The sequence below is a fragment of the Tamandua tetradactyla genome, chromosome 2 (genome assembly GCF_023851605.1).
Source record: "Tamandua tetradactyla isolate mTamTet1 chromosome 2, mTamTet1.pri, whole genome shotgun sequence".
Classification (NCBI taxonomy): Eukaryota; Metazoa; Chordata; class Mammalia; order Pilosa; family Myrmecophagidae; genus Tamandua; species Tamandua tetradactyla.
This window is the reverse complement of record NC_135328.1, coordinates 221,748,592-221,765,719: the sequence shown is the minus strand read 5'-3', so window position 1 is coordinate 221,765,719 and position 17,128 is coordinate 221,748,592. Positions and strand designations below refer to the sequence as shown.

At 66.0% G+C, this 17,128-nt stretch overlaps 1 protein-coding gene across 2 annotated transcripts in view; it reads right to left on the bottom strand.

The window, feature by feature from the left end:
• LOC143675016 (uncharacterized) overlaps nt 1-13,111 on the bottom strand; it is a 35,243-nt gene extending 22,132 nt beyond the window's left edge. For both annotated transcript variants that reach the window (XM_077151531.1, XM_077151532.1), the window contains exons 1-3: nt 12,946-13,111; nt 8,882-9,004; nt 507-632 (exon numbers count right to left, since the gene is read on the bottom strand). In XM_077151531.1, coding sequence (XP_077007646.1) covers nt 507-632; nt 8,882-9,004; nt 12,946-13,111 — 415 coding nt within the window. The remainder of the gene's footprint in view (nt 1-506; nt 633-8,881; nt 9,005-12,945) is intronic.
• Nucleotides 13,112-17,128: the final 4,017 nt, after the last annotated feature.

Below are 17,128 nucleotides of genomic sequence, written 5' to 3'. Positions count from 1 at the left end.
GCAGCCTGGGGCCAGGGCATGCTCCCAGCAGGGACCCCACTCCACATGGGGGTCCTCTGAGCCACCCGCCCCCTCTTCAGTCAGCAGTGCCCCGTCCTCCTCGGCCTCACCACAGCCAGTGGCTTCAAGTCCCAGCCAGGAGGCCCCGCCCTCCCGAGGTTCAGCCCCGCCCCCCAAAGGTAAGCCCCTGCCATAGGCCACACCTTTCCCAGGTTCCCCCTACCTGGGCCCGCCCCAGCCATGGAGGCCCCACCCCTAGGCCTGCTCCAGCCTAGTAGACTGCCCGCTGGGCCCAGCCCCAACCTGGCAGACCCCTTAGGGCCAGGGAGAGGGGCCTTTGCAGCCTTTCCCAAGCCATCCGACTGCCCCTTGGCTCTGCCTCCCATCTCAGGCTGCAGGGTGCTGGCCAGGCCTGTGCTGTGTGGAGGGGTGGGGTCGGGGGCCCTACAGAAGACCCCCAGGCCCCAGCTCCTCCTCCCAGCGGAATGGGGGGGTGGGCGACTCACGGACACAGCGCTTGCCGTCCTCCTGGAGCTGGAACTCGGGCCGGCACTGGCAGCGGTGCTGGGTCACGGTAAGCTGGACACAGCTGTGCTGGCAGCCACCATTGCCCAGGGCACAGGAATTGATGGCTGAGGAGCGAGGGAAAGGAGCCCGGTCAGCCCGGGGGTGGGCACAGTGGAGGCACTCTGGGCCCCTCCTCGCCACCGGCAGCCTGACCACGCCAAGCCCACCAGGGCATCTCTGGCGCAGGAGGGGCCGGTTCACAGCTGCCTCTGCTTTCTCAGCCACCTGCAGGGACATGGCCCCTCTCTACGCCCCCCAGCCCCAGCCAGGACCAGAGGATGAGGGTCTCACGTGTCCTGGCCCCCAGCTGAGGCCCAGTGGCCCCCAGCACAGCCCGAGGGCCAGGAGTCCAGGGCAGGGCGGCCCGAGCAGGCAGGCAGGAGGGGTGGAGGCCCAGCATCCAACCACGAAAGGCAGACACCCGGGCAGCGACGGGCAGATGTGAGGAGGCCTGGCGTGAGGGCAGACGTGAAAGGGAGGCCTGGTATGTGGGCAGCATCTCATCTACACCCAGAGAGCTGCTTGAGCCCAGCTTACCCACTGCAGCCCTGTGCCTCGGTTTCCCTTCCTGTGCAATGGGCATAATCACAGCTCCCACCGCGCACGGCTACTAGAAGCTATGTGGCCATGGACCAGGGCAGGCATGGTGGCCACGCACTCGGTAAGCGGGCCGCAGAGGGCCGAGTGCTGGGTGGGACTTAGCCAGGGCACCTAGGTCCCTGTCTCAACCTTTGCCCCTCATGGGCAGTGGCCATTCTGGAACATTCTTCAGAGAAGCACTTGAGTCTGCACTCAGGCAGGACCCAGGGGAAGATGGCTGGTGGAAACAGTTGTAGACATGAGGCCTTCACCAGTGTCCTCCTGGAAAAGCCACCCCTCGCTTCCCGGACCCAGGCTCACCCGGGCAAGGGGAGGTGCCCGCACAGGGGCAGGAGGCCGAGGGGCACGAGTTTGCATGTGAGGCAGTGGGAGCTCTGGCAGTGTCCACACTCAGGGGAGGGACACACTGGTCAGTGTGCGAGCCACGGAGTCTCCCCATGCACCCCCATGTGGCCACGCTTATGGCCCCGCCCCCGATATCCTGGGGGGCTCACACAGGACAGAGGGGCTAGCCCTGTGGCCTGCAGACCCGGCCTGAGCGCCCAGGACACGGGTCCGGCTCCTGCCTGCTGCAGCTGCCCTGTCCCCTCCTGACCACGCGGCACCCTCCCCTCCCCGCGGCAGAGCCTTCCTTTGCCCCGGCGGCCTTAGGCTCTGTCCCCTACCAGGCAAGGCCGACAGGGTCGGGCTGGGCCAAGAGGACACACGTGACCCCGGGGGACCCCAGCCCTCCGCTGGCCCAGGGAGGGGGAGGGGCGCTGGCTGAAGGTGGCCCCGGCCCAGCCTCAGCAGACGCGCCACGGCGGGGGTTTGGTTACAATCAAGCTGCTGGCAACTCCGCGGCGGGAGAGGCCCAGCCCGGGCGGGAAGCCACAGAGAGTGCTGCTGCGGGGGCCGCAGGCCCAGCCGTCTGTCTCTCTGTAAGCCTGCGCCCAGCACTGCGGCTGCCGAGATGGGGGCCGGGTGAGGTCTTGAGCCGTCCCCAACCTCGGGGGGATGGCCATGCTTGCAGTGTCCACACACGGAGCACGCGCCCGAAGATTCGGATTAGGCCGGGGCCAGGCTGTCGGCAAAAGGTAACGCTTTCCTCTAAAGAAGACTTGTTATGTACCTCCCCCCCAACTGCATTCACAATTCTGTCCTGGGGCTCGGGGGCGGGAAGCAGGTGCTGGGTGCCCATCCCAGGGCAAAGAGGCCAGGGGTGCTGGCCTGGGCATGCGTGGGCGGCGGGCAGGGGTCCAGGGTCGGCCTGGGGCCAGGCAGGAACTGAGGTCATGGCACCTTCCCCATCAGCCGCCGAGCTCCACCCAACATCCATGCACCCACCCCCCACTCTGCCCTGACCCCCAGCCTGGCCTGCCTCACCTGAGACCTCTCCAGAAGCTTCCGACAACATGAGCCAGCCCACATTCCTGGGAGCTATGTATATTTGTCTTAAAACACCCACTGCTTTCCCACTCAGGACCAGGAGCCCTTCTGTAGGGCCAGGTTGGCACACAGAGGGGCAGAGAGCCCGGGATGGGGGACCCAGGCTGGGCAAGCAGCACACGTGGCAAGGAGAACCCCGAAGCTCACCGCACGGCTGGAGAGGAAAGGGCCCTTTCAGTTGGCCCCTCTGGACAGCCCAGAGCCCCTGAGCAAGCCCAGGGATGACAGGGCATTGGGCCTGGGAGGCCAGCAGTAGGGGGTGGGAGACAGGGGTGCCAGGGGAGGGGGTCCAGCGTCCCCACAGAGCCTCACACCCTCATGAGCCCATCCCTTCTTCTGTACTACAAAGCTTAGAACATTCCAGATGCTCCCCAGCTGTGCACATAAGGGAGCCAAGTCCAGACTCATCTCATACCCCCTGTGGCATGGATTCCCAGAAAGCTGAACGAGGCAGATTTCCTCCTGCACTGGGCCGGCCAGCTCAGGGACAAGCCTGCCTGCATGTGACCAGCGCCCAGAGCTGGTGAGGTGTCCAGTCTCCCCGGCTGTCTTTAAGACTTGGTCACAGAAAACACGCCCCAGAAGGTCCACACCTGGCTGCCGGCCCCCACCCGGGGACCAAGCCCAGACCCAAGGCGAAGCTGAGCATCCTCCAGGAGACAGGATTGGGGATCTGCTTCCAGGTGGGAGAAATAGCTCCTCCCTGTACTGTGTAAACAACCCTCAACTGTGTCCCCACAAGGCAGGCCCCACTGTCGGCCCCCTTTTCTCTTCCACCTCTATCGTAATACTGAAGTGATGGTGTTTCACAAGAGAAGAGAACAATCCCCCTATTGAGGAGGCTTATAGAGCAGTGTCATTTTATAGGGGACACAATGTTCCAAACTTTAGCAAAAAAGTTTTGCCCAATGCTTTGCCCCTTCCTGATTCCAGGCTCTTCTCTCTGCAGAGCCTCACTCAGATCCCTACCCACTTCCACAGCAGGATTGTTTGACTCCAACTGAAGGACACTCTGACTCCCCCGTTTGAAAATAACAGGACCTGCTGCTCCAGTCTATTAACTCAGAGGTGCTAATACAGCTGGGCTGCAATTTACCCTTCTGCCAGCAGGAGTCATCACTGCTCAAGAGACCTGTTAGGTTTTGTCATCAAACTCCTCTGAGGGAGTGAGGGCCTTACTCAAATAGGAAACTAGAAATTCTAGAAAACACATTTCCTGCAGGGTTGAGGCCTGCTCTCCAGGGGCAGTGCCATCTCTGCTCCTGGTGAGGGTCACTGCCTGTTGGTGCTCAGGAGGCAGAGCCTGAGCCCTGGGCAGGGATTCATGGCTCAAGCCAAGGCTACATACGGTGCCAAGCCTCAGCTGAGGCTGAGGAGGCGGCAGGTGGGAACAGGTCAGCTGCAGCCTACACTCGTGCACCAAGGAACTGTGCTGGGGCCAGAGGCCAGTTGGGGTGCAGGCCTGCCGACACCCCATCATGTCCCCAGCTCACGCTGTACAAACCCCCAAACCCACTCCATGGTTTCGGGACTGGGGATCTCTGGTTTCCCACAGGCTTAGGGAGAGTTGGTGATTACTGGTCTTGTATGGGTTTGGTTTCTTGGTTCCAGGAGGCTGACCCCATGTGTGGTCAGTGGCCACTGCAGCACAGGAAGGAGGCCTCAAGCTGTGCAGGGGGCACCCACCACACTGCAGTCCTCTAAGGCAGTGCACGTGGTGGCCCTTGGCTGCCCACCTGGGGGGCACCAGGCCCCAAGTACACAGCTGAGCACTCAACCTCCGGGCTGCCCTCCATGCCCCCAGCAGGGAGGGGCGCTTGGCCCAGCGCTGCCTGTGCTGTGTTGGCCCCATGCCCTGGCGAGGGCTGGATGCTCCTGGCTGCTGCCTGTCTTCCAGGTGGCCAGCTCACCCCAGCCGTGGCACCCTTACCCGCAGGAGTCCTGGGGGGCACTTCAAGAAGAGGACAGTGGCTTCCCCAGAGGGGCCTGTGCCGCCTCTGGGTGCTTGCACAGAGCAGGAGCAGCAGCACGGGGGACCCAGAGGACGCCGGGCGGGGGGCGGGGGACACGGGCCACACAGCGCCCAGGGCAGAGCTGTGCAGAACGGGATGGCTGTGTCCGGGTGGGGACCCCATGGCTGGAGTCACAGCCCCATCTGCTCCCACCCCCACCCCGGGGAGGCCCCCACCTGCTCACTCCCTGCCTCACACTCCCCAGAGCACCTGGGAGTTGACCTTGCGCCTTCACCTAGGTGGCCTCGTCAGACTCACCTGTCAGGTGGCCGATGCTATAAGGGCAGGTGAGTGTCGTGGGTCCCCGACTACACCGGGTGGGGTAAGCTGTGGGGGGGACGCCCTTGGGCACAGGCCCCCTCCAGGCCTGCCGCCCCCCCACCCCAGGCAGTGACCTGGGCCTTAGCCTGAAGGCCGGGACCTGGCTTTGCTTACCTGCTCCAGCCCCCACGGTTCCCTGGGACCCTGCGGGATCCCAGCTTGGGCTGCCCCAGCCTGCCCTGCCCTGCCCTGCTGGGTCTCCAGATCCAGCCGTGGTCTCTTGTGGCCAATCCTGCCATCCCCAGGAGGCTGCTGACATCCCTCTGCCTGCACTTTGGGGACTTGGACTCAGCCAAGCAGGCCAGGGTGACCGCGCGGGACTCCCACCCCAGGGAACAGCTGTGGCCCCCCCAACCGCCTCCTCTGCCCCGCTCCACTCAGCCAGGCCCGGGCAGGCCGCTCCCTCTGCATCCTATTTTGGGATTCGGAGGGGATCGGGAAACATTCTCAGAACTGCATCTGCGGCTTTGCAGGGAGGAGTTTCCCAGGCGGCTTCGCCCTCTCCACATTCCCCTGTGGCTTTGGCTCCCGGCCTACCACCTCCTCCCAGCCCCTCCTTCAGGCAGGCGGCCGTGTGTGGCTCCAGGGCAGAGGGAGGGGCAGGCTGGGGGCTGCAGCCCACCGGAGCGGGCAGGGGGCAGCCGTGCAGTCTGCGGGTGGACGGCAGGCTCCTCCCCCCTGGCCCCCAAGGAAAGGACAGGAGGGTCCCCTCCCAGGTGGCCTGCAGGGTATTAGCCAGGGTCCCTACCCATGGGTGGGACCCTCAGACGGGAGGGGACGGGGCCAGGTTCCGGAAGGTCAGATAAGCAGGTGTCACTGGGCTCGGGGGGGCCGCAGGCTCACAGAGGTGGGTGCCCCTCTCTCCCACTGCCCCAGGACGGGCACAGCTGTGGGTCCACCAGACACCACGGTCTGAGAGCGACACTGCGCTTGGCAGAGACGGAGATGCCAGGGGGGCGGCTCAGGGCACCTGAGGCCGAGGAGCAGGGGGCCTGGAAGGTGGCGAGGCCCTGCTCTTACTGCCCAGACCCACCAGGAGGGCGCTGGGCTGATGGGGTTATGAAGGGCAGACCCCCCAGGCTGCCCAGGATCCTGGACCCCACCACTGGGCACCATGCCAGGGACACAGCGGCCCCCTACCCACCTCCTGGGAAAAAGCAGAAACCTTGCCGTTGTTTCATCTCCGCCGGGAGCTGAGTCCTGCCTTTCCAGTCCTCCCCAGCCTAGGAGGGGCTCCCCGGCTCTGCTGGGGGCTTCCCGGGCTGCCCCCAGCCCCAGCACCTGGCCCCAGCGACCCCTTACTCCCTCCACCCTCCACGACCCCGCCTGGCACCGAGGACCAAACTACCCCAGCACCTTCCCCACTCGGACCCCCAGTACCTCCAATCCTCCCTCCAAGCTGCGGGGGCAGGGGGAATAGCGCTGCCTAGGCCTCTCCCCTGACCTTCCTGTCACTGCAAGGTCCCTGAAGCGCTCGCGGCCCCCTCCCCGCCAAGAGGATCCCAGTAGGCCCCAGGGGAGGGTCCGCAGCCTGCTAGGCAGGCCCGTCTGGAAGGCCCTGGCCTGGGACCACAGCCACCGGGCTCTCAGCAACCAGGGGGGCGTCAGCGACAAGGCTGGGCATCCCAGGGCAGGCATGCGCGCCTCCAGACGCCAGTTCTGGGGTAACCCCAGAAGACCTGGGCCAGATCCCAAGTTGGCCAGGAGCCTCTTCCCGGGAATTCCAGCCACATGGAATCCTCTGCTGACTGCCAGAGTCAGGGACCCGCGGGGGGGTCGGGGCCCAGCTGGGCCGGGAACCTCCAGGGAGCCCCGGGAGGAGGGGCACTGAGCGCCCAAGCAGGGGCACCCCGAGGAGGGGCTCAGGCTCACCCACCCCCAGGCAGCTGCAGGGGCTTTGGGTGGGCGGGGGAAGGCGGCTGCCCATCTAGACCCTGTCCATCATGGTGGGTGGCCGGGCACAGCTGCCCCCACAGGGGGCGAGGGTGTGGAGAGGGGCGCACCGCACCCAGCCAGGAGGCCGGCCGAGTCTGATGGGCGTCCTGCGGCCTAAGGCGGGCTGCGGAAGGGTCACCACCTCCGGGCAGAGAGGCCTTCAGGCCTGAAAGCTCAGCAGGCAGGGGGCGGGGGGTGGGCACCGTCGGCCAGGTGAGAGGTGGCCACCGCTGAGGCCCACCTGTCCGCTCTGCTGGGAGCAGCCAGGGATGGCCGTAGCCCCCAGGGCTGCCAGAGGGCATGGGAACCCCTGGGGACGGGCCCACTCTGAAGCTGGGCACGAGGGCTTCAGGGGACCCTGGGTATTGGCAGTGACAGGCGGGTGGCTGGGTGCAGACCCACATCGAGCTCTGGAGTTAGTCCCCAAAAGACCCTTTAAAAGAAATGAGCACTGCAAATGGAGCCTTCGGGGGCCCTCCAGGGTACAGCACCTCCCAGGAAAGGGAGGTGAGGCTCCCACTCCAGAGCAGGGCTCAGTGTTGCAATGGGGTGGGGGGCCAGGGCAGGCCTGAAGGGCTCCCCAAGCCAGCAGTTCCAGGTCACTCTTAGTAGCCACCCACCAGTGCCCACAGAGTCCCAAAGCTGCCCCCACCCTTGCACCCCATTTACTTATCACCATCTGTGGACCCTCTCCATTTGAGGGTGATGGAGGGAAGGTCACTATCAGCACAAAGTGTTCTGACACGTCCTCGGGAGTGTCAACGCCCTGCCCCATGCCCCTCGCAGCCGGGGTCCAGCAGTGGGCAAGAGGGTAGGGTGCTCACCAAGCACCCTCCAGCCCTCCCGGGACCACCCCCCGGCCACCCTTCTCCAAAGAGAACCTGTGGAAGAGGAAGGGCAAGGGGGAGCCACCTCCTCCGGCTGGAGCCCGGGGCTGCCCCATGGAGGGAGGAGGGTGCCTGGGCTGGCAGGGTCCTCCTGCCGGTGGGCAGCGGCTGCGAGCTGCAGACCCGTCTTATTTGTCCTGAAGTGCAACGCGGCATTCCTGCATCTGTTTCTACTTTCTGACGCGGAGACAGTTACGGGCAGCTGCTCGCGCCCCGAGCCGTGGAGCCCAGGACATGGGAGTGGGCGTCTGTCGGGGGGGGGGCCCTGGGGCTGCCAGGCCGCCTGGCCACATGACACTAAGGCCTCCAGGAGGGCCACGCAGAGCCCGCCGGCCCCCAGTGGGGAGAGGGGGCGGCTCCCCCACCCGCTGGGGAGAGGAAGGCTGCGGGAGCGCCCACTAGCTGGGAGCAGGAGCGCTGGCCCCACGTGGAGAAGCCCGCAGGGAGGGGCCCTGGCACCCAAGCCAGGACCCTCCAGGAGAGGGGTGGCCGGAGCGGGCTGGACGCTGCCTCGCTGACACCAGGCCTGCTCCCCGCCCCCTGCGCTCTCCCCCTCCTGCCCCTTGGCGCCTGCTGGGGCGCAGTCTATGGCTGGGCTGGCCCCATGGCAGGGAGCGCCCTCCCTCACGGTCACCCCAGCCCCCGCTGCAGCCCACACCCCCGGGCTCCGCCACCCTGCAGGCCAGGGGTGGGCTCGGCCCGGCTCTGCTGTTGGGGCTGCAAACCCAGCCCGGCCCCCGAGGGACCACAGTGGCCGCGGAGTGCCTCGGTACTGCAGGGGTCCAGGGACTCCTCAGGCCACAGGAGGCCAGCATGACAGGGGGAACCATGGAGCGGCGACCGCAGTGCCTGGCCCAGGGTGACTCCTGCCTGGGCCAACTGCAGCCTTGCACTGGACCACTGGCCCCTCTGAACAAAGGCTGTCACCCGCCCGAGCCTTGGCTCCCTCCTGTGGGACCCCATGGAAAGAAGCTGTTCTAACGCAGTGCCATGTCCAGCCCACATGCCCTGGGACAGCCCCACAGTGCCCAGTGTGTGGGGTCCCCCTTCCCAGGCACCCCCAGGACTCAGGCATCGTTGAGGCAGTTTGCAGCCCAGGATCGAGGGAGGAGGGAGCCAGGCGACACTTACCCAGACAGGTCCTGCCGTCGATGTGCAGCCGGAAGCCAGGCTGGCACTCGCACAGGTAGGAGCCTGGGCTGTTGACACACCTGTGCTGGCAGCCACCGTTGTGCACCTGGCACTCGTCAACATCTGGGTGGGCACAGGAGGTGGGGCAGGGTACAGGGGATCAGCAGCAGGTCCCCACCTCGCTCCGCCCCAGGGCAGCCCCTGCTCGGACTGTGCAGAGGACCTCCCAGAGTGCCCCCAGCCCACCACACTGGGCGCTCCGCCTCAGCCAGGTGTGCAGGTTTCGCACCCTGTCCCAGGCCCCTGCCTGCACCCCTGGAGCCCCTCACGCATGGCCACTGGAGCCAGACCGGGAGCAGGCAGGTCCCCCGCCCCGGCCCACCCCACCCCGTCCTGCCCACCCTGTGCGGAGGGAGGGGCCGCGGGAGGGTGGCCAGCGCATGGGGGCTGCAGAGCGCAGAGGCCGGGCTTCCCGCTGAGCCAGGAGCCCAGGCCGCTGGCCAAGTCCAGCTCCCAAAGTGGCTTCAGGGCAGCCAGCTCGCACCACAAGGTCACGGGCCAGAGGGGAGCCTGCGAACTCCGGGAAGCCCGGCCCAAGCCACGGGGAAACTCCCTGCAGCAGGGCGAAGAGTGTCCCCCAAATTCATGACCGCAGCAGGTGATCTTAATGGGAATGTCTTTGTGGGTGTAATAAGGGCTCACAGGACGAAATCACCTTGAATTTAGGGTGCCCTCTAAACCCAAAGCATGGGGTGCTATGAGGAGCACAGAGACACAGAGAGGGGAAGGTCAAACGCAGACGGGGGGCAGGGGCACCACGCCCTGCCCGCAGCGCCCCAGACCCCTCTACGTCCTCCCGCTGCCCCAGCAGGCAGCCCCTAGCTCAGGGTCAGACGGGCGTGGGGACAGCCTCCGAGCAAGGGAGGTGGGGGTCACGCTCCCCCTGTCAGGGCCAGGGGCCAATGCCCAGCATCACCCTGGCAGGGGTGACAGGGCACGGGCGGGGTCGGGGAGAAGGCACCATCCGAGCCACAGGGCGTATCCCAAGGCCATGGGCCGGAGGACCCCCCACAACTCCTCGCCCCCAGTGTCCTGACCAGGGATGGAGAGAGGATGGGAGAGCCCTGGGCTAGGCAGGGCGGGCTCCTAGGAGAGATTCCTGGTGCACCCACTGCCAGAACTCCCCCCACCGTGGCCCCCTGACCACCACCGAAGGACACCTGTCCACACCTCCCCCTCCCAGCCCCTGACTCAGAGGTACTGACTAGAAGCAGACAGGGACAGCCCAACGTCTGGGAGACGCCTCACATGCCCAGGGCTGTGCTGAGGGCAGGAGAGGCTCCCCGGGGACCCCTTCCCTGGCTGAGAGGCCACCCCTTCTGCTCTGAGTCGGACCCTGGCCTATACCGTGCCATGCCGGACATACAGTAGGCACTCAATAAATCAGCCAAATAGTCAGGGTTCCTTGGAAGAGGTGATCCGTGTGGGCCGTGTGGCAGGGCAAGCAGGGCACGGGGAGTCCTTTCCATTTGGACAGGGGCCACCTCTCCCAGCACTGGGTCCTCGATGTGGCTGGGGGGGGGTGGACAGCCAGGGATGGGTCCCCTAGGAGCCCAGCTCTCAGCTGGCCATTCTGGGGACTGAATCCTGAGATGGTGACGCATCCTGAGCTCTGCCCTGGAGACCTGGGTAGCGAGGAGCCTAGAGGTCGTGCCTTTCACCAACTTCAGGGAGAGTCCGGCAGAGGCCGTGCTGGGACATAGCCCCCAGGGCACCCGCCATGCCCCGATGCCAGCCCCCGCTGCCCTGAGCCATCAGCGAGCCCAGAGCGAACGAGTCTGGGAGGAAGTGAATGGGGGGGCCTGGGGCCCAGGGCAGCTTCCAGTTGGGGGCCCCTCCACTCCCAGGCATGGCCAGACCCCAGCCCCAGCCCCACTCACACTCTCCCCCCTGCTGCTCAGATGGGCACATTTTGACCCAAGCACCCGCCTGTGGGCTGGCCGGACCTCGCCATGTACCAAGTCACCCCCGCTGGACACCTGACCCGTGAGACCAGCCTCTGAGCTGGCTTAAGCCGCGAGGTGCGTGCCCCAGGTGCGGCAGCCACAGGACGCGACCCCAGAGGGCAACGCCGCTGTCCCCAGTTTCGGTCCAGAGTGCGGGAGACCGCAAGTCCCAGAAGCCTAGACCCTGCACGCGGGGAGGGCCGGGGGCAGCACACTGGGCTCTGGGGAGCTGGTCCACAGTCGGGGTGCCTCCCTCACAGGCAAGGCTGCCTTCCCCACCCACAGGCAGGGCCAGATGGGGTCCAGTTGAGCCCTGAAGTGGGACCGGACACCCCGAGCAGTGGCACCCCAACCGATCTCCAGCACCTGAGACTCCTAAGTGCAGCAGGAAACGCCAGGGCTCTGGAAGCCGCGCTGAGGGACACCGGCTGAACCAGGGACAGCAGCCTGGCCTGCCCCGACCCCATTCCAGCAAGCCTCGAGGAAGGATGAGGGACAATCGCCAGTAGCTCGGACTTGGGGCCTGGGGGAGGAGCTGCCCACAGGCCTTGGGGCTGAGGCCATCCGGCCCGCTGTGGGGACAGGGCCACAACCCAGGCCGATGGCTACTTTAAGTGACAGCTGGCCAGGGTTCTGCAGGAAAGTCCCTGAGGCCCTTCAGTGGCCCCCACTAAGATAAGCGAGCAGGGCCTTTGGCAGCCTTGTCACGGGGTCTGCAGGCAGCTGGACTGTCTCTGGGCTCACACTGGCTGGTCCCCTGGGAGCCGGCTTACCCGTGGCGCCTGCCGAGCTGGGGACAGCAGGGCACCCCGATGCCCCATTCTAACTCCAGCTGCACACTGGGGGTCTGAGACAGCCCCCACCCCCCACAGCCCAGTCGTGTTGTCTCCTGCTCCATGTCAGCCGCCTCTCAGGAATCCACCCCAAATAACCCTCCTGAAGTTTGACCCCACTCAGAGGAAATCGAGCCTTCTGGGTGCTTCCAGAAAGTTCTGCTCAGGGAAGATGATTATGAGTACAGAGCCCTGCTTCCCCCCAAACATGCCACTGGGTCGTCACCCCAAAGAGTACACCCAGCATCCGTGGGCCATCCCAAAGCAGGGCAGGGGCTCCCGGCTCCCTGAAGACCCCAGCCCACGGCCGCGGGTTGCTACAGAAGCTCATGGCACTCAGTGCCGAGTGTGAAGCGGCAGCCAGGCCTGGCCTTGGCTAAGGAGGAGGGCCGCCCACCCCCGGGCCTGGGCCCCAGCCCCACTGGGTGGAGTGACATGGCCAGGGGCGGCCGACTCGGCTGAGCAAGGGACGGACCGTCCGTGCCTCGGGCCGGGGGGTGCAGAGGCTGGTCCGGAGCACCGAGCCGCCACCAGCGGCCGAGACCAGGCTCTCCACGCCGACGCGAAGGGCCTGGGAGGCTGGAAAGGGGAACCCCGCCCGCCCCCCACCCCCACCCACCCAGGTGGTGACTCACTGTGGCAGCCACACCCCTGCCCCCACCCCCACCTCGCATTCCTGAGGATGCCCTGCTCCAAGGCTCAGGACACAGGGCAGGCTCCCCGGAGCCACCCAGAGGGGGCCTTGCTAGGGCGGGCGGCAGATCTGAGGGGGTTGGCCAGGTGCATCCTGCATCCTGTGCGGGTGCTGGGGTCCGCAGAGCCCAGCCTCTCCGCTGACCAGACCAGAAGGGTTGGGGGAGGTTGTGGACAGAATGGGCGAGCAGGAACCAGGGGGAACGAGGGGGACCCAGCCTGGCTGTCCCCACACCTGCCACATCCACACACAGGGTCACCTTTCTGTTGACCCCCGCCGCTGCCTGTGCCGCCGGGGTGCACCCCCATCCCCTCCACCCCTGTTCTCCCTGCCCACTGGCAAAGGCAAGGGGATGTTTTGCCCCCTGCTGTCAAGGGAACAGCTAGCAGTCACCGAGGCCTCAGCCCTCCCCTGTTGAGGTCCCGGCACTGCCAGCCCTAGCTCCCTCCAGCCCTGCGCCCATCGGACTCAGCGCCAACTTCAAAAAGAGGAAACAAAGGTAGCAGGGGCTGGGTCCCCGCCACCGCCCACCTGGCCTCCGCTCTGGGCTCACGGGGTAGCCGGCCGGGTTCCGGGGGCACAGGTAGCAGTCCCTCCACAGGTAGCGGTAGTGCGTGCCCGCCACGCGCGCCAGCACCCCCAGGAGCCCCAGGCACCAGAGCGCCGCCAGCCGGCCGCGGCCCCGGGACAGCTCCATGGCCCGCCCCGCGCCTGCCGCCAGCTAGCCCGGGAGCCACGGGGACCGGCCTCTGCGCTCCTGGCCGGGCGGGCGGCGGCGGCTGCAGCTCCGGCCAGCGATCCGCTCCGGCGCCGACTGCGCGCTCAGGGGCGCACACAGGGGCGCTCCGCTCAGCGCCGCCGGCGGCCGCCGCCTTTATGTTCTCAGCTTTCCCTCCGCCCCCCGCAGGTAGGGGCCAAATCCTCGCGGCGCCCCGGGGTACGCCCCGCCCCCCGAGCTCGCCCCGCCCCGGCCCGCCCCCCTACCGCATTCCTGCGCGCGCGCTCACAGGCCGGGGAACCACGCGCACAGGCCAGGGAACCACGCGCACAGGCAGAGACACCGGCACAACAAATGAACAGCCAGACACGCGGACACCCACGCATGGACATGCAACAGACACACACATACAAACATGGGCACACACGTGCAAACAAACACAGACACACAGAGAAACACATGAACAGACAGGCACACAGACACACATTCCTGGTGTCAACATGGAAAAGAAACCAAAGCATAGCAGTCTCCCCTCCCCACACACACATAGTCTGGAGCACTGGGCCCCGAGGCAGGAGGGTGGGCACACAGGTGCCTGAAGGCCACATCGCCAGTGCCCCATGGGGCAGTGGATGCAGGGGCTGCCCACCAGGCAGGAACCAGCAGTGAGGTCTCAGCCAGGCCTTGGATCTGTAGCCCCAAGTCTCACCCCTGGAGCCAGGAGGGCCGGGTCTGGGCTTCCAGCTGGGGCCCAGGACTCCAGAGCCCTGAGCCCTGGGGCTCCCTCCCCTCCCCTGCAACTGGGGTGTCACCCGGCCACTGGTTCAGGGCTGTGCTGGGATGGAGTGGGCAGTGCCTGGCACCCCAAGTCATGCCCACTGCCTGGGCCCTCGCACCTACTTCCAGGTACACCCTTGAGCTGCTCAGCACCTGAGCAGGTAAGAGTGGGTTGGGGGGCAGGCCACGGTGGCTCAGCAGGCAAGAATGCTTGCCTGCCGTGCCAGAGGACCCGGGTTCGATTCCTGGTGCCTGCCCATGTTAAAAAAAAAAAAAAAAAAAAGAGTGGGTTGGGGACAGACGAGGGGGCCGGCTTGCCACCCCCACCCACTTCCAGGCCCTCTACAGGGCGTCCCTGATGTCTGTCCCCAAAATGCAGGAGCAGCATCCCTGGAGCTCTGTCTGCACTCTAGATGACAACAGATGGCGTGTGGACACAAAGTCACAGGGCTGGGGCTATGTTGGGGGTACCTGGCTTGGGGGCACCCCATAGCACCTCCTTCAGGAAGGACGGGGGCTATGACCCTGGTGGTTTCCAGGCCACTGGGCCACCAGCACCGGGACAAACACCTGTAGGGGAGGGGGACTGTCCCCATTTTAGAGGAGTGGAAACTGAGGCCAGGACAGATTTAGTCACCACCCTCATCACCAATCAGGTTGTGCTGACGGCCCTTCCTGGCTCCAGGACCTGCCCCGAGAGGCTCCCCGTGTGGCCCTCTCCAAGCCGCCCACTCCAAGCCAGCACCCCACAGAGGTGCCCCACTGGCGTCACCAGCAGACAGGGTTAGGGGGCTGTTTGGAGGAGCCTGTAACCACTGCGTGCGTTTCTGACCGCAGTCCCCTCCCCACAGCCGCCTGCCGCCAGGGCCTGTACCCCCACAGCGTCCTCGGCCGTGGAGCCCGTCTCACAATCAGAGGTGCCGACATGCCAGGAGCAGCCTCGCGCGCAGACGCCGCTCCCTCCAGTGGGCAGCAGGGCCCCAGGTGAGGGCTGCGGGCTGCCCTGTCTGCCCCAGGAGCAGCGAGGAGGGACAACCCCACGCATGTGGAAGTAAATGCAGGAGGGAGGTGGCGGGGTGGGGGCGCCTCCCACAGCCTCACTCTCATGCTGCCCCCCAAGCCCTGCCTGCCCCAGGGGAGGAGGGGGGCCCAGCTGTCGAGACCCCAGAGCAGGCAGGGCAGTACTGTCCACGAGCAAGGCGGGAGCCCCTGAACTGTGACCCGTCCATGCCGAAATACCCCCTGAGGGCAAAACCCACACCGAGGGGGAGACTTAGAATGAAAAGAGCCAAAACATCACATTAGTAATTCTTATGCCGACTGCCTGTTGCAATGATCATGATCTGGACATCGGGGTAAACCAAACGGATTAGCAAAATTAACTTCACCTACTTCCTTTTAATTTTTAGCATGGCTACAGAGACATCGGAAATGACATGAACGGCCCACACGTGTGGCTCACGGCCATTTCCGGTGGCCACCTGGTCGACCCTGGCCTGCGGGACAGAGGTGGAGCTGAGCGGCCTCTAGTCCCGGGGCACCTGCTTCCTTGCCTGTAAGGGGGGTGAGCCAGCAGCGTGCGCCTGACAGGGGCCCTGGGGTCCTGGGAAAGGGCTGGACTGAGAGTGGGTCACTCCTTTCTACTGAGAAGGGCTCAGTAAAAGGCAGCAGTGGGTCTCAGTCCTGCCCACCCCCCACCCCCACCCAGGCCCTTATGCTCAGAAGATACCCCACAGCTCAGCAGAGGGGACTCCCATGTGTCCAGAGCTGATTCCAGGAGGGCCGTGCCCCTGGACCCTCCATTTCTCTTTCTGTGGGGCCAGGGCTGTGGGTCCCAACGTCCCCCAGAGACTGACCAGGCCAGGAGGCCCCATAAAGCCCCACATTCCCCAGAGGAGGTCCCTGTCCAATGGCAGACATCCCCTCACCCCACTGGAACCCCACTGCCTCCGCTGCAGCCCCCACGCAAGCCAGGCTGGGGCCCCTGGGTCTGGCCACCTTGTCCTATCTCGAGGACTCCAGCTCACACTGGCCTGAGCAGTCATGCCCATATGTCCACCCAGGGACAAGCAGAGGGTCAGAGGCGAGGGTCCCAGGCAAGTGTCCCCATGGGTGAGCCATAAGGTGCAGGCAAGTCATGGGTCCCTCTGGACCTCAGTCTCCTCATGTTTCAAGGACAGGGGCTGCCAAGGGCAAGAGTTGCCAAGACCTGCTCAGGGTGGGATTGGGGGTCAGTGAACCAAGAGGAAATGGGGCTGGTGTGCCACCCGCCCCCACACTGGCGGGGCCGATGGAGAGAGAGCGCGGGTGATTCGTGGGTGCTGGGGGCGGCTCACAGGCTTTCGGAATGCTTCATGACAAGTTTGGGCAAAACCAACCCCATCTTCTCTGCCCGGAAACCTCAAGTCTGGCTTCAGCCTGCTGCTCCAGGAGCCTGCCCGGCCCTCCTTGTGCCCTGGGCAGCCTCCCTGCCCACCCTGGCCGCACACCCACCTCTGGCTGCCTGTGCCAGCCCTGCCCACACCCGCAGCTTCTGTCCACGCTCTCCCGCCTCACGGGCGCCCAGCATGGAGCCCTCACTCCCCACCGTGGCCTGCTGCCCCTGTCCTTGGCTCCCCGGGGCCTGGGTCACCCTGACAGAGGGGTGTGGTCGTGCCCTCCTCGGCCACCTCCTTCACGGGATGGCTTTCTGTCCCCACTGCACCTCAAGCCTCTTGGGACGAGGGCCCAGCAGGTCCCTAGTGGCTCCCCAGGGCAGCCGCCCTGCGTGGGTGGGGGTGGGGGAGCAGAGGAGGAGGGCAAAGGGCCCTGACTGTCCCAGGCCCGAGCGTGGCGAGAAGCTCTAGGTGCAAACCCTGGTCCCCGCTGCCCTTCCCTGGGGGGCTCTTCAGCCCCAGCCCCCCGGCAGCCCCAAACCCACCCATCTCTCGCGGGGGGACATGGAGGGTACCTGCCTGGCACAGCCCCCAGTCCAGCCGCGTCCAAGCACCACCCCTGCCCCCCGGTGCACCCAGCACTCCGCTAGCCTCCTCCGCCCTTCCCTGTTCACTCTTCCCCTCGCTCACTCGGGCAGGACATGGGTCTGGGGGTGCAGTGAGGTCTCCCCACCTGACTGGGGAGCCTAGCTCGGGCCCAGTGCGCTCTGTGGTATGAACGAGCTCAGGCAGCGTCTCCCCGAAGGGCTGTGGGGGTCCTGAGGACTTGCACCTTGGGCAGTCA